Genomic DNA, 22,497 nt, shown 5'->3' with positions numbered 1-22,497 from the left:
ACTGGCGTGCCTCTGACGGATTCCTTCTGTTGCTTCAGGGTGAGGATCGCTGCATCAGGGAGGCACTTGTCTTCAAGGGGGAAGAGTAAACCCCAGCCATGAAGAACCAGTAATGCCTCCTCCTGGCTGACTGAGCAGGCCAGCGGCAGGTGTATGTTGGGATCTGTAGGAGCCAGAGGTATGAGGATAGAAGGTATCATGTTCTCGAATCAAATGAAAGGAAAGACACTCACATAATGGGATGTGGGATGAGTGGCTTTCCCCATCTCTCTGGAAAGCAAAGGTGCTAAATGGGGACAATTGGAAACCCATTCCACTCAGAGTCCTATCACAAGGCGGGTGTTCAACATCGAATACAGTCTTGCCAGTGCATCCTACTTGAGCGGGGAGGGTGATGGGTTGGAGAAGAGTGAAAAATTCTAGAGCTGTTTGAAACAACAGCTTAGTTATTCCCAAAGAGATACAACAAAACTGTTGGCAGGGACTGGTGTAGGGGAAACCAATCTGGGAGTCCTCACTGTACCCTGGAAGTAGATACAGATCCCTCCGAAGGTGCGCGTTCGAAGGAAAGAGGATGGCTGCTGCCCATCTGGGGCAGGGCAGTGTTGGAATGCCCCTCTTCTGCAGACGGTGACTTCATTCTGTTTCAAACTATGATTGTTACTCCCAGTACAAGTGCAAGTGTGAAGGTCAAAGTAGGTTTCTCTTGTTCCTTTCTGTCCTTCCCCACCCTCCCTCCCCCCCCCCCCTTCTCCTTCTCTTTTTTTCCCTCTCTCTCTGTTTCTTTAAGATTTTTTTCCCTCTTGTTTTCTTTTCTTTTCTTTTGACAGGAAGAGAGACAGAGCGAGAAAGGAAACACAAGCAGAGGGAGTGGGAGAGGGAGAAGCAGGCTTCCCTCCGAGCAGGGAGCCCAGTGTGGGGCTCGATCCCAGGATCCTGGGATCATGACCTGAGCCGAAGGCAGATGCTTAACAACTGAGCCACCCAGGGGCCCCTCTTTCTTTTTTAAAGATTTATTTATTTATTTATTTGCGAGACCGCGTGAGCATGCAGGCATGACTAGGGGAAAGGGGCAGAGGGAGAGAGAAACCTGAGCAGTCTTGGAACTGAGCACAGAGCCTGATACTGGGCTTGATCCCACAACCCGGCTGAAATCAAGAGTCGGACGTCCAACCCATGGTGTCACCCCAGATGCCCCTAAATGACCAGGTTTTCTTAGTAGAAAAATTGGAGACTAAGACCCACCTGCTTTTTCAGAATGGATTGAATAACTTCATATCTTCAGGCAAAGGACTGTATTTGACCTCTCACACCTACAATGTTATGCCTGTATTGTTTCGCTAACAGTTGCTAAAACCCATTATATGCTCCCTGGAAGCCCTCCTTGGCTCAGTAGAATGCCCAGGCAGTGGAAGGCAGTACCTTTTAGTTTTCTCCTCTGGCAGATGGGGTGAGGCCAGGCACGTCCGGTAGCTCAGATCTCAGCAGCTCTTCAGATATCATGAGAACGTATTATTTATGGCCTCTTCGACAGCTTAGCCAGACCACCCCAGTCCAGTGTTAACTCTTAGTCATGTAGCCTGCCTGCCCTTCAATACTTCGCTTTCCCTTTACATCAAAATCCAGGACTCAAATGATCAAATACCATTTTCTAGTTTAATGTATTTACTCCCTTAGCCACAATTCTAAACTCCTTGCCCTACTCATCATTGTATGTTGATGTTGGTTTAATGCCCCTTTCTCTCTGGTTAGTTTCTTTTAGCTTTCTGTTTTAGTCATTCATTCATTCATTTACTCATTCCCTCTACTCCCAACATGGAGCTCAAACTCACAACCCCTACCAAGAGTCACACACTCCACGGACTGAGCGAGCCAGGTGCCCCTAGCTTTCTGTTTTAAATTAGACCTATTATGTTGAGATAATTGTAGATTCACATGTTCTTGTATGAAACAATACCCTTCACCCAACTGCCCTCAATGGTGACATTTGGCATAGCTATCGCACAACATTGAAGCCAGGAAATTACGTTTAATGCCTTTTTATCTGCTCTCACAGGCACTGGGAATTTTTTAAAACTTAAAAGTCACATTAGCATGATCACATTTTTTACGTCTCTAATCAGATTAATCAGATAGCAGGTAAGGGTCCAAGCTAGAGGAAGACACATAGCTTCTTTTGGAGAAGAGATTTCCTAAGGCCTCCAACCCTGTGATCTGTAACACAGGGATCAGAGGCAGGGAAAACCAGCTTACAATGCGTAATGATATGTCTTTATTTCATCAACAGAAATGGTGTCTAGACAAAATTCAGTTAACACTAGCAATTCAATTGAGTGAAAAAAGTTTTTTTTTTTTTTTTGCACAATAGTGTATTTACAATGAGTAAATGAAGTTTCAATTCATTAGTTCATAGCAATGTTTTGTTTTCCCCCAAATGGTAAAAATTCTTAGTTACAGAGAATAAGCATCAACAGCCATTTCATTTTTACAATTAAAAACCACAACAAAAACCACAATCACTTAGAAAAAAAAAAGAAAGACAAGCCTAAGAACTAGTACAATAAAATGATGCATTAAGTTACATTAATCGCATAGAATCTGTGTAAAAAGTATGTAGAAAAACACCTGATGTAACCTGTTACAGTCGTTGAGCAGTTATGAGAGGTACAGAGGGTTATACAGGTAGATATGTGTGAAACTGTCCGTATTGTTCGACCTGGGGAGGAAGAGAAGAGGGGCTGCGGCCCCTTGCATACACTGAGAAGACCCTGTTTTGAATATGGCCTCTGGAGTTTGTAAGGCATATATTAGAGGTGCACTTGCATCAGACTGGTTCTGGAACAAATTCTCCCAGGCCCTTCTGGCCTCACGAGCAAAAGCTGGTGCTTGCCTCGAACGGCTCACTGTGTGTCTGACCAGCACCCGGAGCTCCCAAGTGCATTTGGAATCTTCCTGGTCACTCGCTAGAAGTGGCAGGTCTTTTAGGTCCGAGCGTGAATGGGCATCCCATCATTCACACACGCCAAATGCACCATTAGGACCCCGTGGAGGTCACCCCCTCTGCCTGCAGACATGTTTTGGCAGGAGACTTAGCATCATCGGTAGGAAAGCCCCTCTTTGTCCACGTCCCTTCCCTCTTTCCTCACATGCGTGTCCAGTCAGCCCCCCAGGAACACTTGGCACTGAATGAATGGTCTTGGTGCCCTTCGGCTTCTAAGGAGGGCCACTGTTTGAGCTGAGGTCAATAAACGGGAATGAAGTGAAAGTCAGAGTTGTTTATCCATCGCTAGATAGTGAGATGCATGCACCACGTCACAACATGAAATCAAAGCGACAAAGTGGGCCTCTGCGACCAACAGAACGGCAGCCTCAGGTTCATAGTACAATTAAAATGCACTGATACTCATCTGATATAAATATTATCTCCCAGGGTGGAGTGTAGGAAAATACTTTACACTTCCTTTTCTTGGCAAGAAATGTTTTTGCACCGTCGGTTGAATAATTTATCTTCAATCTGCCACAATAGGTCCTTTCTATGTACAAATACTATTTGCACACAAGCTCTGTGTACAAATATCGTCTGTTCTGCAGCATCAGTCTTTGATGCCTGGGTCAGGAGATGGCTCAGGCGGTACTGAGAACATACAGACTGTCTCCACACACACGGACGTCCTGCACGCACACGGACTCCACGCAGGGCACTGCGCTGTGGACTGACTCGCCAGTAACTGCGCCTACAACAAGATCCTCAGTCTGGGGAAGAAATACTAACTTATGATTGAGTGAACAGTTTTATTCTTAAAGGAAAAAAACAACAAAAAAAGATTCTGCCCCTCAGTCTATTTATAGTATTTTGAAGACAAAACTTGATGCCTGCTCCCTGCCTGGTCTACGACTCCTCCCGAACTAGAAGCCATAGGGGAGCAGGTTAAAGTCAATTATTGATTAAGCAGCTGCTCGTTTCAATGGGGTAGAATGTGGAGATCTAGCTAGGTAGGTCTTTTGTAGCCAAGTAGCTTTGTAGGCACTACCCACTTTGAGAGGGTTGTACTCTACAGGATGTGGAGCAGCATGTAGGGACAGGACTCTGGGATTTCTTAAAAGGCTTATAGTTTATACACCTTTGTTTCTTTTTCTTTAAAGGCATTCATAAAGAAAGTGTAGGTTTAGGCCTTTTTTTTTTTTTTTTTTTTAATGAAGATTTTAAGTCATCTCTATGTGGGGCTCGAACTTACAACCCTAAGATCGAGTCATGTGCTTTACTGGCTGAGCCAGCCAGGCACCCCTAGATCTCCTGATAATACCTTCGAACTTCATATTGTGGCCACCTGATTTCTAGCAGTTTGCTGGTGCAAGTCCTAGAGCTGGTCCCTGGCCTCCTTTTTAAGGAGAAGTGGCAGTTGGCATTCTAATCGCTAGCCATTTTTTTTTTTTTTTTTTTTACTTCCTTGGGAAAGCAATACAAGGATTAAATCCAAAGTCATAGTGCATCTTAAAAGCAGCATACTTTTAGAAAGACAGTTAATAAATTACTTGTACAATATACAAAATAATGTTTTATACTGCAGCATCACCTCTGACGCCTGAGTCATTGTGAGGGAACCCGGAATCGAAATAGCAGGATGGCCTAGTCAGTTTGCCAGCTCTGTTTTGTTTTTGCAACAGTTTTGTTCCAGAATCAGTACGTAATGAAGTCTGATTTTATTCAAGGCACCCCCAGATAACGCAGAGAAACAAACACATACAGCAAAGCACTCACCTGCCCAAAGCCTGACCAACCTGAATGAAGTGAGGTCGTCTGGACACACAAGTAGGACACAGGCAGATCCAAGGGGAGGACTAGATCCAGGCACATGGTAACAAGCCATGGGGCCTCTGCCATGGTCCCCGCCCCAACAGCTCATGCCCACCTATTTGGAGACCCAACTAGGCCATGGCAGGGATCTTCCTAAGCAGTCCACGGTGGGAGGGTCCTTTATTTTTATAAGGAAAGACCCTTCAGAGCACAACTACATGTCACCGTGCTGTGCCAACACTATTCCCTGTTCTTAACTCGCTTTTCCTTTTCATAAAAGAGACTGCACCAAGGGATCCCACATTAAGGAGACAGGCTGGTTTTTTAAAACTCCACTTGAGGCAGTTTGGATTCTGGTCCCCAGCTAGTCCTCCCTTTGAATCAACCTGCAAACAATTCTTAGGAACACGTGGTTCAGGGTAGCAGGAGACAAGACGGGTCACACAGACAATTGCACAAAGCCAGTCACTGTTTATGGTACATAGTGAACAAAATCATAAGTCGTTAAAAAAAAATCTCTAAGAAATGGAAAGAGTTTTTCAAGCAGTGTTTCTAACCAGTTCCCATAGCAGGAGTTTGGTTGCTGGAGAGAGAGAAAAGCAGCTGGGCTTAGGGGGCGGTGGTGATGGCCGGAGAATGTGGGCAGAGAGGGTGGAGGGAAAACAGGAGACCCCCTCCCCCACCTGGACTTGGCCATAGCGCCTGCATGCAGCCCAAACAGCAGACTGGGGGGGAGGGGGAGACCAACGGAATGTGGTCAAGATGACCAGTTTGCACACAAGCTGTCACCAGGGTAGATCACACCAACAGGCTGGTTTGGACCTGGTGATGAGACGAGCAGGAAACATTCTTTTTTTTTCCAAAAGAAGAGGAGGTCACTTAAAAAAGGCAACAAGAGAGTTAAAAACAAAATACTGTTGGCTGACTCCACCACCAAAACACAGACCTGTGGTGCCTCACGTGATTCACATTGAATTTAAATTCCAGCTGTCACCAGTTTTCCACAAAGGCAAACTCCACTGTGAAGCACAGAACCGTTCCACTAGGCCAAGAAATTCCAACAACCGCAAAAAAAAAAGGCAGCTCCAATTCTGAGCCGCCTCAGAATCTGTCTCAGACTAACACACGCACATACACACGCACATGAGGGGAAACAGAAACCCAGAGGCAGGTTTTAAAAGCGGAACTATTTGAAAAGAAAAGCCTTTTTTTTTTATCCTACTGCATGAACCAACAAATTTCTGGCATTCATACATATTTAAACATTTAGCGCTAATATTTGTACAGAAAAAAGTTAATAATACTAAAACATATGTTACTATGATTTCACTTTTCGCCTACATCATATACTAATTTCCCCTTTTACATGCAGCTTTAATATTGTCCAAACAATGGCACAAATAAAGAAACAAAGTCAACCATCTACTCCCCACTGCCCACCACCCCATCCCCACATCAAACCTTTCAGGACTCTTCCCTCAGCCAGGCTGGAGGGCCCACCGGAGGGAGGGATGGAGGGACCCCTCCTCCTCTTAGGCTGGGGGCAGGGTCTGGGCACATCTTCCTGTAAACGTGGCTGGGGGCCAGCACGCCCCCAAAGCCAAGGAAAGCTGCTCTCTATGGGTTGCAAGCCAACCAGTTTTGCAGCAAGAGAAGAAAATTATCAGGTGAGGGTAGGTGTGTGTGTGTGTGGTGGGGGAAGGGGCAGGGCAGGGAGGGTTCCTTGGCCATATCGTGTCCAAAGCCTCAGAATGAAATCTGCCTTCAGACAAGAGACGAGCAGAAAAACCCCAGAATTCAACTCAAAGCATGTGGAGAGGGGAGGGAGAAAGAAATGCTTTTGCTTGCATCAGGGACGGAGCCCAGGCTCACATGTGCCCCCACTCTCTCCTACTCTGGCTGAGCTGCATTAACCCAGGACGCCGCTTACACGCAGAACACCAGCTGCTGTGATTCAATCCCACTCAAGGGAGAGGTCCTGGGAACCCAGCTGAGCAAGGGGCCTGTGAAGGGGAAGGGGCGCGGGGCAGGAGTGGGGTGGCTGATCAGCCAAATCCTTCCAAGAAGTTCCTCCTGCACTGCCCTTCCAAGAGCAGGCAGAGGCCCAAGGATGGGTTGAAATGAATGGGACTCGCCCCCTGGGTGAGAAAACAGTTCTAAGTTGATTTTTAGGAGCCAATGCCTGCTCAGTTCTGGTACAAAATCATGGGTTCCTGCTGTTTGGATGCACTTTCGAGTGGACATCCAAACTCTCTCCCCACTTAGGAGTCTGAACATTCAGCATCAACTCTGAACTCTCTGCATCTAAACTTTGCTTCCGGGAAAGGTGGGGAGGAGGCGAATTATAAAAATATTCAAGCAGATTATTGTCTACACATCCTAGGATGAATCATTATTTGGCAAGATTATTTTTCCTACATAATTATCACCTGAGTGCTTTTTAATTAGCTAAAATGTCTTACTTTTCAACTAAAAGCAAAGAATATACAGTATACTTGAGTTATACTGAAGTAATAACAACTTCATTTAAGAAAATAGGTTTGACCCAAAACTCAGTGCAAGTGGCGAAGTTGACCATGACTGTACAGTATCTGCAAGATAAAAAAAACCAACAAAACAAACCACGACACTCAGATGACACCGGCCGACGGTGCCCAAAGCAAACCAAACAACAGAAAAAGGGTCGGAAATAAAACCTCAAAAAAAAAAAAAAAAAAGCTTCCAACATTGAATTCTGTTCCATAAATAAGTACAAATTGAAATTGAACTGTGAAGCAAGAAAAATGACCATGTTAACAGTTACCAAACTAGTTCTAGCATTGGAGACAAAAGAAGAGGAATGTTGGAACCTGTTGATAAATGAGAAATGAAGTTTCCAGTTTTAGGATGAGAAAATTGAGGCATGCAGGACTTTTGCATATGGATATATATATATATTTTATATATATATTATATATAATATGTACAGTCTAGCTATAAAACTTTGATGTGTATAGAAGCTGTCTTCAATGAAAAAAATTGAACATTCAGAAGAAATTCCTGAGATAGGGTTTGTGACATGGGCCACTGGGAAAAAAAATCCGTGGTTGGGTCCTAGAGGTGTTATAGTCTATCCCTGTTGAGACTGAAATTAACCCACAGACAGGCAGTGTCACCACCGCCGTCTTTCCTTGCCTGGGCAAGGGGTAGCACCATTGTGAAGGGAACTGTGTATCACTCCTGCGTGAAGAGAGGAGGGAATACTTAGAAACAGTATTGCTGCTAAGAACGCTGTAGTGTGCACCAAATTCCTTCTTGGTTCTTCCAGACAACAGATGAAGAGCACCGCAGGCTGACCCTAGAACACCCAGGTGGGCGAGGTGGGAAAGCTGGGAGGCGGGCCGGGTCACTAGGTGTACTCTTTCCTGGGCTGCTCGTCGGTCGTACACTTATCAGTCATCTCCTGGCAGAAGTCCACGGTCACCGTCTGGCTCCTGGATTCCAGAGCAGGCGCCCTCTCTGAGAAGGTTCCCGGCTCAGCGCCCTCCGGCCTCCTGGAAGTACAGTTCTCCGGGGCGCCGCCAGGGGCCCAGGGAGGCCCGGGCTGAGCGGCCGCGGGCTCCAAGCAGCAGGGCGCGCCTTCCCCCACGGCGCACTGCGAGGCAGCCAGGTTCTGCTCGACGCCCAGGGGTGCGGGGTTAATACTGGAGGCTGTAGGGAGGCCCATGGGTCTGAGGACGGGGCAGTACCGGTGCAGGGCCTGGATCTGCTCAGGGCTCTGGATGTCGCGGCAGACTTCCTGGGAAAGGCAGGAGAAGTTGTCCAGCAGCTCCCCCATGCAGGCTTTCAGTTGGTTCCTCTCTGACAACAGCTTCTCTTTCTCACACACCTGGGCAACAGAGGGAGAAGAAAAGAAAAAAAAAAAGGGGGGGTGGCCATGAAACCTGAACGGGAAGACAGAAGCCCTGGTTTCTGGGGGATTTCCAGCTTCCATTCCTACATTTGGTATGACAGAGTCACTCGTGAATGACGGACGAGGCTGGGATCTAGGAACCTACAAGACGTGTATCCAAGGAGCCTGGTCAAGAGTTTCCTATCCGAGTAGCCTATCCAGGTGTGCCATGAGCCTGACGCCCCCCGCCCCCTCCCCGGGCAGCTCTCCATCCCTCTCTCGGGTCTGGCGAACGACCATCAACATTCCCTCCAACCAGAGGACTGCAGGGCCTCCAGGCTCTGGTTTCCTGAATGAGGGTTTGTAAAGCATCAGTTAGAAAACTCTCAGTCCCAAACGTTGTTGTTGAAAAATCTCCCCCAGTGTATTAGGCTGCCATTTTTGAAAGTCAGAAATTGGCCGATTCCAACTTTATGACATTTTGGGAAAAGGCAATGGGGCGGGGGCAGGGGGAAGCCCGGTGGTTGCCAGGGAAGGGGGCGGGGGGAGAGGGATGGACAGGTGGAGCACCGAGCACGTTTAGGGGAGTGAAATTACTCAGTGTACAGTCTCTGTGGATGCACTGTCCAAATCCGCACACCATACCACACCAAGAGTGAGGCCTGACACAAATGATGGGCTCCGGTGATTACCCTGTGCGGATTCAGGTTCCCCCCAGTCAGGTGGGAGGTGTCCATAACCGGGAGGAGGTGAGTGTGTAGGGGCAGGGGGCAGGGGCATTCAATTTTGCGGTGAACCAAAAACTTCTCTAAAAAGAAGTCTACTGAAAACAAATCAACACAGATCACAACAACAAAGAGTGGCTCTGGTCAATTTCCCACGGTTCACTCAAACCTCAGCAGGCTTTCCGGCCTCCGCGGCGGACAGACAGACGGAACACAGCGGGTCCTCTCGGGGACAGGGGGCTGCGCAGCGCGTCTGGGGCTCGGGGTCTCCCGGCACACGCGAGGTGCGGAGACGAGCCCTAGCCCACGACCCCGGGGTTCCGAGATGTCGTCCTCCAAGAAAATCGAACCTAAGCTCTTATGTCCCTAAAATCCACCATCTCGTCGGAGAGATGAGTTTTGCTGCTGAGGGGAGGCTGGTGGAGGTGTCACCCCAACTCTCTCCGCAAGGAGCGAAGATGTGGAGGCACACGGGGTGCACGCCAAGAGAAGCGGCAACCGGACATCACCCCCAGAAGGGAGGGGAGAAGGGCGCTGGGCGGGGTTGAGGGGGGAGCGAAAGGAGGAGAGAGAAGCAGACACAGGAGGCGGGGGCTCCGACACGGCTGCTGCGCGTGCTGCTCACGAACGCAATCTGGCAGGCAGCGTGGGCGTGTGTGCCGGAGACAGAGATTTACACGGGGAAAGGGCACCTGCTAAAATATTTATAAATTTATCAAGAAAACATGTTTTAAAAAATGAAAAATAAACAGATGTACGAGTGCAAGTTGAGAGAAATACATTATGCAAGTTTGCAAGAGCTTAGTGGTGTGCCGCAGGCAGCGTGGGCGTGGGGAGCCATTGCGCATGCGCTGGAGACGCGCGGGGCCCACGCGACCGGTCTGTCCCCGCCCGCCAGCGCCAGCCGGGCCCCCGGACCAGGTGAGCGGGCACCGCAGCGCGCCCAGAGGGCGGTGGGTAAGAAACGAAGCGCAGCCGGGAGGTCTCCTCGTGAAAAAGCTCTTAACGTTTGTGGCCGCGCAACCTGGGGGCCTGCAGCTGGGAGGCCACACCACCCAGGCCCAGGAGGGTCATCTCAGTCCCCATTCTGCCACTAACCCCCCTACTGAGGTCCCAAGGGTCCCGGGCCACTCTTAGCCCGCGAGGAGAATGAACTGCCGTGGGGACAGCGTTTTGGCTCTCCACAGGAAAGGTAGTTATAAACCCAGGCCCTGGTTACAGTGAAGCTCTAAGGAAAGACAGTTGGACACTGAGGAGCACACGAGTCTGTCAGTCCGTGGGGAAACGCGGACTATTACTGAAGGGGTTCCCAAAACTGGGGGGTGGAGATGTAGGAGGTGACCTCTCCGTTTTTCAGCTGAACAGTGTCAGCAAAGTGCTTTAGATATCTGCCTGGTGTGTGCTTTAGACTATTATTTGTTGTTTATTGTTACTAGACTTCACTATCCGTATTGCAAAGTTTTACTGAAAGAATTCTAATTATAAAACCAGGCATTCCTTAAACACCGGTGATAAGAATCGTTCTACTTCCTGGAGAGGGGCACAGGGCGGAATGACCCTGGACGTGTGTTCAAGGCCCTGGTGCTTGTACTCCGCAGGCTCTCAGCCTTGCTGAGTCCCCACAGAGGCCCAGCACGCTTTAGAAGACCCATATTCACCAGCCACAATGTCCTGCTTCCTTACGTCGCTTACATGCAAACTGTTGTTGCTGTTAAAGCAACATTAAAGAAAAATTTGAACGACAGAAGGGATTTGTAATCCCCCAACCCAGTCACAATTTCAAATACATTTCAAGGCAAAAGACATTTCCGGAGAGGCCTCCTGGGGCTGCACTGGTGTGACTGAGAGATGATCCGGTCACTGTCTTTGTTGTGAGGAATCTACCATTTGGGCCAAGGGCTTGGGGAGACAGACACACACTTAGATGGGGCGAGTCTGCTATGATAACCACGAAGCCAGAGGTCAGATCTGGGCTCCTGGGGTAGGTGCTCAGCCTCACCGGAGACTCAGGAAAGGGGTTTCCTCAAGAGGGGACAGTAACTTGATTCTCAAAGGATGAAGGATGAAGTCAGAAAAGAAAATGTTTGAAGCCTGTCCGAAGTAGAGGGGAGACAGCAGAGGCACAGACAGAAGCAGAAACAGCGGCTAGCAGGAAGTGCAAAGTGCTGGACATTGGGGTCAAGTTGGAGGACAGGAGTGGAAGGTGATGCTGGAGGTAATTATTGACTAATTTGCACGAGCAAGCATGGATGTCTTGCTGGGAAGCTTGGGCTTTATTTTTCGGGCAAGCGAAGCCACTGTGAGGAGCAGGTTTCCCCTGCTTGATGGGAGTTAATTAAAAAGAAAAAAGACCCTGAGGTCCAAGACTACCTTGAAAACAGGTAACACTTACTCATACTTCTTTTTTCTTTTTTAAAGATTTATTTGTTTGACAGACAGAGATCACAAGTAGGCAGTGAGGCAGATGGGGGTGGGGGTGGGAAGCAGGATCCCTGCTGAGCAGAGAGCCCGATGCAATGTGGGGCGTGATCCGAGGACCCTGAGATCATGACTTGAGGCGAAGACAGAGGCTTAACCCACTGAGCCACCCAGTCGCCCCTACTCATATTTTTCAAATGCTTTATCTTGCTCTTAGGGTCTCATCAGGATGGTGGCCTACCATGACGCAAAGCATCACCATGTATAGTCCGAGGACCTGAGCTTAGATCATAAGCACATCACTGGCCTCTCTCTTCTTCAGCCTGACAATGGACCCAGCATCTAAGATGTTTCCAGTATTTGGCTAGCAGAAAGGTCGAGCTGCATGAGACTGCACTGGTTGCCTTCAAAGCTAAGTCAGGAGCCCGAGGGGCCCTGGATTTACTTCCTGTAGCTTAAGCTTGCTCACCAAGGGGAAGGGGGAACTGAGGTCTCAGTGAGGGAAGACTGAGGTCTCAGTGAGGGAGATGGGGGCTTTTTCCCTGAGACAAAATACTCTCAGGCCCAGGGAAGAGTTGCAAGCCACTTGGAGGCAGAATTGTGATCAAGAACCCTGGGGCTGCGAGGGACTTCAGGTGTCCTATCTGGATTCTACGCTCTCCTGTGGAAGGCAGGAGAAAGCAGTGGTGAACATACAAGATCTGGGTTTGCATTCAAGCTCTGCCACGTAGTGGGGAGCTGGCAAATCTCTCTGCACTCGTTTCCTCCTCTGTAAATGGAGGGAAAACAGAACCTAAGTCACAGGGTGGATGTGGGAATTAAAGGCGATCGTTTATAAAGACATCTGAGAATAATACCCAGCCCACACATGTATGCAATAAATGTTAGCTACTAGTAACTCCCTCTATCCCCAGGGAGGCTGAAGGTACGTAGACAATGCTGGCACACATAACTGCAGATAGAAGGCTCTTACTTTTGCGGAGAAACTTGTCTCAAAATAAACTCAAAACTCCCTGAATGGTGGCCCTTCTCTGCGTCTTTTGCCTTTATCACCGCAGCCTTGCACAATTTCTGCTCCCTCCAGGTTGCTGACAGCAACGAACAGATCAACTCACCAATTTGCGGATTTCACATTCTAAATTCTGAATACAGTCCAGTTTCCTCTTGCGGCAGCGCTGGGCCGCGATGCGGTTCTTGCTGCGCCGCCGGACGTCGTGAATGAACTCTAACTGTTCTGAGGTTAGCTTGTGCATCTTAATCATCATCTGGAAATCATTCCTCGGAAGATCTGTGATTTGATCTACAGGAAACGGAAGTTTGACCTGAAACCAAGAACAGCAGAATATGATTATGGTAGTTGGTTGTTAGTTTGAATTCCAGTGGGCAGAACGTCCAAAAAAAAATAAAAGTAAAACCTCCTTTTTAAGATGACCAGGTAGGATGGAAGCTACTGAAAGCAAGTGGTGATTAATCCTTTCTTGTCTTAGATACAAATCAGATGTCATATTTAGAGAGTCAAACAGAATGTGAACATACAAATTATAATGTGTTTATCACTCCTGGGATTTCTGTAGCAAACAGCATGGGAGATAGTGGAAAATATGGACTTTTTCACTGTTACAATTTTGTAAGAAAGGCTATATAGTTAGTTGAAACCCACTCCTGTAGATCCTCAACTCAGCAAGAGAACAATTTATAGACAGACATCATCTAAGGAATTGTCTGAAACACTTGAATAAGGAAAGCACAACACACCTCAAAGAGGTTGGAAAGACGAAAAAACAGCGTGATTTTCAGTGACACGCATAACGAGATGCAGCGGCAGAACTCGGGAAGTCTACACTGGGGTGGACTTGGATGTGGGCTTTAGTCCTTCCACCAGACCTCAGCCTAGTTACCTTACTTCTCTGGGCCTCACTCTCCTCATCTGCAGAATGGCGCAGGCTTCTGAACTGCACAGGACTCTACACAATTGGACACTTGGGGCAGACTGTGTTTTCCAAAACTACAATGGCCATCCCATCTCACATTTTCTTTTCCAACGTGATATTGACATTTCCTTGTCTGAAAGCAGGATGCACATTCCTGCCCCAGGATCACCACCATGCGGTAGAAGTCACAGCATGTGGCTTGAGGCTGGGTCATAAAAGGGGCTGCAGCTTCCTCTTCGGCTTCTCAGGCTGCTCTCTCTGGAGGAATGTGGCTGCCAGCCTACAGGGCTCCCAGGCAGCCCCAGGCCCCAGTTGTGGAGAACTGAGACCTGAGGCCAGCAACCAGCGTTAGCTGGCCAGTCAGTGCTTGAACCACCCTGACGTGGACTCTGCAGGCCCTGTCAAACCTCCATGGATGCAAGGCCCAGCCCCTGACTTCAGCCTCATGAGGGATTCAAGCCGGCTGTGCAAAGATGGGCCAGTCCTGAGTTCCTGCCCCACAGAAAGGTCTTAACCGAGTTAAGCCACGGAGTCTGGGGGTCATTTGTTATGCTGCGGTGATAACTGATGCAGATACTGTCAACAGCAAGATTCCAACTTCCAGACCCTTGACAAAGACGAATAAGCATTATCCAAGGAGAGGAAATGTGTCTCTGGAGGGATGGATCTGTGTTCTCTTTATATTCTGTCAAGTGCACAGGCCTGGATCTTCAGCACTGCCCTCTCCAAGACTCTTGTTGGTGATGCAGGGACTTCGGGGTTCGGTTCTGGTCCTGTTTCAGAAAAGGAAGTTTGCGTGTTGCTTGGCTAACAAAGTGTCCATGTCTGGGACTCGTTCACTTAGCGCTTGTTGACATCAGTGTCTGCTTTCCGTGGACCAGCAGATGGCGCTATAAACCTACACTTCCTTCAGGTGCCCGCCCAGCGCTGTCCAATGCAAACAAGAGCTGTGATTTCCCATTTCTAGCAGCCACATTAAAGGGAGTGAAAGGAAACAACTGAAATTCATTTTAATAGTATATTTAGTTGAGTCCAATAGGTCCACAACATTTCAACATGTAATTAATATAAACATTATTGGGATGTTTACATTTTTGGCACTACATTCTCAAAACTGGAAGCGTTTTTTGCACTTCGCACAATTCAGAACGAGGCACATTTCTAGGGCTCGATAGCCGCGTGTGGCTGCTACACTGGACAGCACAGCTCTAGGAGACAGAACAAATGGGACACAGTGAACCGGAAACCAGAAAAACAGGAGGGTCCAGGTTTAACTGATCAAAATATTTTCGGGTGCAGAAAACAAGCCCTCGTTAATATTCAGCAGCTGCCGTGTTATGTCTGCGTTGCTCAAGGGAGTCAGATGAAGATACTCTATTCTGAGCTCAGGCTTTTGCTTTGATTGCATCAGATGCAGGAAGCCGGGTCTAGATCCCAGCATTTACGGCTAGTTAATCCCCAGTCACAAAGGCAGTCACACTGCACGATCATTTGACTTTTCTGTGGCTGGATGCAATTGCTTTGTCGGGTTCCTTCATAGCTCTGAGCCTGCCGGACGTGACATTTGCTGAGGGCTCCCAGTGGCTGCTCTGATTCAACTTTCAACTTCTGCCCAGTGAATTGTGTCCCATGACACCTGTACAATTTTGGCCCAAGAAAGCAAACTCGCCACAGCACACATTCCTCCACACTCAGCTCAGCCCTGCTCTCACTGCTGAAGGCGGTCAGCCAGGGAAAGCCAGCAGGCTTTGTCCATGGGCTGTGTTTGCACAGGGCTTATAATGATCCGAAGAATGTTTGATTTCCTTTTCTACCCTTTGGATAACAAACAGACACTCCAATCCTGGACAGTGCCTGACTCACATGGAGATCAGCCTGGCGGGGACACGGACGTTTCCACACCAGGCAGAAGCCTTGTTTGCCCACAGAGGTTGCAGCACCATGGGGCCTCGGGTAGACTCTCCTTCTGCCAACCAAAAAGCAAGGCTGCTTCTGCTCTAAATCCTGTTTACTTCTCTTCCCAAAGAATATGTACCTACGGTTCGGGCCACAGGGAAAGTCAAAAGGCCTTCTAGACCGAGAGCAACTGTATTTAAAATCATCCAGACAGCAAATATGAAACACCAGGGAAACAGAACAGAGGTTGACAGGAAAAGGAAAAATCAACAAAGCTCGTTTCAAAGTCCTTGAAGCAAAGGCCATATAAAGTTTCGGTAGAGCTGTTGCAACTCCATCTGCTTTTTAAAGAGGTCAAAGGAAAAGAAAATAGTCAGCTATAGAGCTTCTTCCATGGGAAAGAAACTGAACGGCTGACCACTCTTTTTCTTCCTAATAGGCTCTGTTCACAAGGTAGAGCTTACACTGACTACCAAGAGGAAGTCCTGAAGGGTTCTTGGGAAGGAACAATGGTGAACTTGGCCATGGCTCTTTCTCATTTCTCATAAGTTCCAAGTCAGTGGACATCTTCCCTGGAGATAAAGAGCAGCCACAGACCCCCTTATGGAGCAAGGAGAATAGTCCATTCTCAAACTTGCAGGCCCCCAAGACTCCCCAAACGGGGCTCAAAAGTCAGCAAATGCACCTCAGCCTTCGAAGGTTCAAACACTTCAAGAGGGTGGAGGCTCTTCTTCTGGAGAATTCTTCTAACCCAAATAGGCCCTATAGGGCTTACCATCTTACTTACTGCCCCTCCACACACTTCTTCTTCCAGGGTTTTACTTCTCAGCAGTGGTTTCATTGTCAGTCACTGGACTCTCAGAAACAGTGCGAAACACTCAGCCTAACAAGATGAAACGTCCTGCCGGCTCCCACCACCACCTGTCTGAACGCTGGCCTGCACCTGCTGTCGGCTAACAGACCCACAGGAGGCGAAGCCCATCAGGCATCTGAGGCTAAGCATGCCGCACAGCAGGGGAAGGGCCCATGCGGCTGAGGGTACTGATTTCTCACGGGTGCTGCTCATCGGTACCCCCTACCCCCACTTCGGTTTTCAGCTGGGACTCCGAAAGTCAGGCGCAGCCACTGAGTCAGCAAGGCAAGGGCACCAACAGGGTCCTGTGCATGGTTGGCTACCGTTGATATGCTAGTCTCTCTCCTCGGCCCTCTGGAGCAGGATTGGAAGAACAGGACAGAGGACTTTCCTGCCCAGTCCCAGGACCAGACTGCTAAATGGGGCCCACAGTGGGGTTAGACCTTCTGGGGGCTCCAGCTTAGGAGCACCTGGTGAAATAGGGGGTTGCGGCAGGGTGCTGAGGGACCTCTGGCCCCAGGGGCCAGCAAAAGGTGGGAGAAAGTGGTAGCATCTGGATGGTAAGTGAAACTGAAATACTCCTCCTCCAGGGCCTGGGCAGGGTTGCTGCGGGAGCCTAGGGAGCCAGCGCCTTGTCTGCGCCACAGAGATCCGTTGTTCCACTTCTCTCCTTACCAACAACCACACTGCTCTGCAGCCAAAATGACCCTTTGCTTCCAGTTTAACAAAAATACCATTAAAAATTACATAAGAAATATAACTTCTTGCAGAAAATTCAAATAGGAGACGAAAGAGGAGAAAAAATCCCCCCCCCTCAGACAATGGCGGTCTTGCTCCCAGGGACTCCCCAGAGACTCTGTTTCCTCTGCAGCTTTTGTATAGGGTTGTAAGCAGACCACACATCACCATGCCCCTTACCACATTTCACTTGCCTGGAGCTGCCGGTTTGCTGAACGGGAGCTACTGGAGAAGGACAAAGATGCAAAGGTTGCAGGAAAAGCTGAAGACAAGCATTTCCTCTAGAAATCCCAGCCGAAGCCAGTTTGCGAATCTTCTTTCCTACCTCCGTTCTTGGTTTCGTTACCAGATGTTGAATAGAAGCCGCGGGAGTCGGATCATGCTAACAGTACCCTGAGGCTCAATGCCCTTAACACCTGTGTTCTTATAAGACCCTGGGAGCTCTGTCCCTCCTCACAGGAGGAAGCAAGACCCCACTGGGCTGCTGATTCAGTGCTGGGGGCAGGCGGACAGCCAGGTCCGTGCTAGACGGACGCCCGAGACAGAATCACCCATCTCCACTAAGAAACGTTTCCTGCAAAATTGTCCTTTCTACTCACTATTCTCATGGTCCACTTTACAATGCAGGACACCTGGGATTTAGTCGTACTGCTATTAATTAGCTGTGTGACCTCAGGCCAGTCTTTCATTCTCTCTGTCCTGAAGTTCTTTGAGGATCCGTGAGAGAGGAAGATAATAGATGCCCTACTTAACTTACAGGATGGCTCCGAAGAATAAAATTGGATAACAGATGGAGAAAGTGCTTTGAAAGGTCCGAACTGCCTGATAGATATGAGGTATTATTAATTCTGTTGATTAGCCCTATCTTTCTTTGTCACATGGTTTCTTCCAGACAGAGTACACATTGGAATTCCAGATGCTGGGAACATCTTTCTAGACCACACAAGAGCGTCGTTCTAATTAGAAATGCGGCCGACGTCTACGCTGCCTTGCGAAGTTTTCTTTTTATTAAGCAGACCAATCAGAGGCATTTTAAGAAAGATGCCTGATTCAATGAACCACAAAAAATGACTATAAAAATTTTACATACAACATATGTCTGGAAGATGGCATGTGGGTGGAAGAGTGAGAGTCAGACACGGCTCTTCCCTTTTATTACATGTCAGACATTACTTCTCCGAGCTTCCACACACGCATCAACACAAACGTACACACATCCTCACTCGTGAACGCTTTATCCCTCCTGACATGAAATGTGTTAATAGAGCAGGTCCACCTCATCAATCCTTTTGGCCATGCAAATTGTCTTTCTAGTGCTTCCTTACTAAAACCTACAATTAATTAGAAATGCTTGTGGTAGAAAACCATCCCACAAAGAAGGTTACTCCTTGGGAAATACTTGTGACTTGTCTATCATTTTCACATTGTAAAGATGAACCTATACACCAAAATGAGGTACCACTTCACATGCACTAGGATGGTGAAAATAAAAAGCTGGACAGTAACAAGTGCTGGCGAGGGCATGGAGAAATGGGAACGCATGGGGGGCGCCTGGGTGTCTCAGTCTGTTAATCGGCTGCATTTGGCTCCGGTCATGGTCCCAGGGTCCTGGGATCAAGTTCTGCATCAGGTTCCCTGCTCAGCTGGGAGTCTGCGTCTCCCTCTGCCCCTTCCCCCACTCGTGCTCTCTCTCTCTCTCTCTGTCAAATAAATAAAATCTCAAAAACAAAACAAAACAAAATGGGAGCCCTTGTGCACTGCTGGTGGGAATGTCAAATGGGGCCATTACCTTGGAAGACAGTCTGGTAGTTTCTCAAAAGGTTAGACATATTGTTGTCACATGAGTTAGCGATTCTACTGTTACATACATAATGAAGAGAACCGAAAAACTGTGTCTACAAAACACCTACACACCAATGATAAGAGTCAAAAAGAGGAAACCATACAAACGCCCTTCAGCCGATGAACGGATCAACAAAGTGCACTATGTCCGCAGGGTAGACGATTGTTCCGCGATAAAAAAGAACAATTCACCGATATAGGGTGAACCCGCTGGTACATCAGTGGCAAGGATGAACCTCAAAAACATTATGCCCGGTGAAAGAAGCCAGACGCAAGAGGCCACACAGCCTAAGATCCCATTGTTATGAAATGTTCAGAAGAGGCAAGTCTTTAGAGATAGAAGGTAGATCAGTGTTTGCCTGGGGTTTGGGAAGGACAGTGAGGAGCGCCTGCGAATGGGGATGGTGTTTCTTCTTGGGGTGATTAGAATGTCCTGGAATTAGAGTGAAGATGGTTCACATCTTTGTGAATCACTGAAAAATCCCTGAATAATTCACTTTTAACAGGTAAATTTTATGGTGTGTGAATTGTATCTCAATTAAATCATGACTCTGTGTGAGATATACATACATAAAATTCAGACATTACAGAGGTACACAGAATGAAACTTTCCTTATATTCCTCCCCAATGTTGCCTCCTATTTTTATCTTACTCTCCATACTGCCTTTTTAGTCATATGTATATTTACGAAGCAAATTAGAACCTTGTTATACATACTGTTTTGTTACTTTTTCTACTTAATATGACCTGTTCATATTTTTCACCATTGGAAGTAAGATAAAAGTTCCCAAACTGATTTTTTAAGTAATATAGCAAACCCAAAAGTCATTTAGAAAAAGATGGATAGCTTGAGTGCATGAAACTTAAACATTTCAGTATGGGGAAAAAATGCCATAAATAAAAAGACCTAGTAGGAGAAAATATGGGAAACATTTCTAATAAAAGGTTAATATTCCTGTATTAGGGACTAAGGATCCTACAAACTGATTTAAAGATGAACACCACAAGAGAAAAATGGGCAAAGATGTAAAGTGGCAAGTCCGAGAAAGGGAAATAAAAGTGGCACATACACTTAGAAGAAAAAAGACGTCAACCTTGTCAGTTGTTATCTTTTACCCAGCAGATGGGCAAAATTTAAAAGGACTGGTAACAGCCAGTGCTGGCAAGAACAGGGGGGAATGGACATCCATAAATTGCTAAAGGATACAACTTTTTGGGGAAGTAGGCAGTATTTCACAGATCAGCATCACCTTTAACCCACTTAGGGGATTCTAACCCACAAAAATAAAAGCACCACTACTGAGTATGTTCACAAAAATGTTTATTGCAGCAATTTTTGTAAGAAGGGAAAACTGCAAACAGCTGGACTGTCACTTGATAGACGGTAGCTAGGATAGCTATGGTTAGCTATCATCTGTGCTGTGTGGGGCCTGCGGATATTAAAGACGTATGATTTAACCTGATGTGACGAACCTAGAGGCATGCACACAGTAGAACAGCTCTGTGACGGAAGCTAGTTCAGCAGTCAATGCCACTAAACTAAAACTCAAACCCCCCGAGTTGCGAATATGTGATTGTGTGATGTTGCAGGCACAGAGAGAGCCTGTAAAATTTGGTCTGTTAGGGGCTGGGTAAGCGGTGTTTATTTCAAAGAAGAAAGTAATTTTAAAGAGCTGATTGTTGAGGAAGGATAATACTGTGCTCATTGAAGCTCTCTTCAAAGCTAGGGGCCTGTGAAAAAGGATGAGAGAAGTCAGAACTGACGAGATGGTTAACAAGGACACCTCACCGGCTGTTAGGAATGCTGCTATTTTCTTTTGAGCTAATATTTTGGCTCCTGACTGAGGTGGAGAAGAGAGGCTGGGAAGGAGCCCGGCCTGTCTGTCTGGAGCACCTGGACAGGTGCCTGGTCGGAGGGGAGAACTCTGGTTTCTGACTCCAGTGTCTCCTTCGGCTTCATGCAGAAGGGGAGTCACCTGGCCTTCTCCGAAGAGCAGATCAGGGCAGGACTCAGACCAGCAGAGGTTGGCCTTTTCTGGACCAGTTCAGGAAAACAAGGCACAGTTCACTTTGTGAATAAAGGATTTGCCTTCAGTGTTATTACTGGGGACCATACTTCCCCTGGGGTCAAAGAAATGCCTGGAAGCAAATTATTAACCCAAAGAGGAACAGTCATGCTGGGTCTCTGAGACCTAATCTCTACTCTAGGAAAACTAAAATGTCAAACTGGGAAGAAGTTTACCTTTATTCTAACAACCCTGTCCAAAATGCCCTTCCGCGGGGGGCTAAATGTGATTCTTGAAACAGTATAGAGCTCTGGTAAAGGTCCCTGCTTTCAGTGTTTAGAAATGCAAAGAGCATTTTTTTAAGTTAAAAATATTTTTATTTATTTATTTTGTTTAAGTTTAAGTAAAAATATTTTTATATTTTTATTTTTTAAAAAAAATTTTTTAAAAGATTTATATTTATTTATTTGACAGAGAGAGAGAGATCATAAGTAGGCAGAGAGGCAGGCAGAGAGAGAGAGAGAGAGGAGGGGAAGCAGGTTCCCTGCTGAGCAGAGAGCCCGACGCAGGGCTCTATACCAGGACCCTGGGATCATGACCTGAGCTGAAGGCAGAGGCCCAGCCCACTGAGCCACCCAGGCACCCCTAAAGTAAAAATATTTTTAAAGCACTGGTATTTTTCATGAAATTTTTTATAGGTTGAATGAAGTTTCCTTTTGACTGGTTTGTTTAGAATTGAGACGTTCTAAAGGTAGACAAGTGACGTTGCCCAAACCCCCAGGAAAAACACACATGTTCTTGTTGGTGGCATTTCATTTGAAGAGAGTGACTTTAAACTCTCTTTTGGGATATGAGAGAGATAAAAGGAGATGATCAGAAACTGACAGTTCCTTGAACATATGCAAATGTCATGACAATACAACCCCTTCAGCTTACTGGTGGGAGGCTCCTCTTAGGGTAGAAACAAAGACAAAGACATTTGTCCTTTTCTCCAGACACCACTCCTCGGCAAGATAAATCATTACGCTGATGAACTTGACCCAGGGACTAGGTTTCTGCATCAGGGGTGCTTAGGAACAATATCAGGGAAAAAAAAAAAAGAAAACCTCACCTTAGTTATGATAAGAGGAAGGGAAACGAGTGAGGAAAGAGAGAGCACAAGGTTTCACTGTTTTCACAAAAAGTCCTCTCAGCTCAGGGGGGCACAGATGCCACCTGCCTGGGGCACTAGGCACAACCCAAACCCGAGGGGACAGGGTGTACTCAGACAGGAAGAGTTCCCCTTCAAATTTCCTTTATAATTTCTTTGAGCTACATGAAATCCTTCCAGTACGTGGCTGTCCTCTCCATTTTCCCCCAGGCAGTCACAGACCAGCCCGAGCGGCTCGCTAGCAACACCAGGAAATGACCACGGGGCATCT

The 22,497-nt window shown here is 47.3% G+C and overlaps 1 protein-coding gene across 9 annotated transcripts in view; it reads right to left on the bottom strand.

The window, feature by feature from the left end:
- Window positions 1-2,259: 2,259 nt before the first annotated feature.
- BACH2 (BTB domain and CNC homolog 2) overlaps window positions 2,260-22,497 on the bottom strand; it is a 362,193-nt gene continuing 341,955 nt past the window's right edge. For all 9 annotated transcript variants that reach the window (XM_059177074.1, XM_059177071.1, XM_059177080.1 and 6 more), the window contains 2 exons: window positions 12,925-13,131; window positions 2,260-8,663 (listed from right to left, as the gene is read on the bottom strand). In XM_059177074.1, coding sequence (XP_059033057.1) covers window positions 8,184-8,663; window positions 12,925-13,131 — 687 coding nt within the window. In that variant the 3' untranslated portion in view covers window positions 2,260-8,183. The remainder of the gene's footprint in view (window positions 8,664-12,924; window positions 13,132-22,497) is intronic.

Source organism: Mustela lutreola, chromosome 6 (genome assembly GCF_030435805.1).
Source record: "Mustela lutreola isolate mMusLut2 chromosome 6, mMusLut2.pri, whole genome shotgun sequence".
NCBI classification, from domain to species: domain Eukaryota; kingdom Metazoa; phylum Chordata; class Mammalia; order Carnivora; family Mustelidae; genus Mustela; species Mustela lutreola.
Note: the sequence above shows the minus strand (reverse complement) of the source record. Positions and strands in the feature narration are given on the sequence as shown.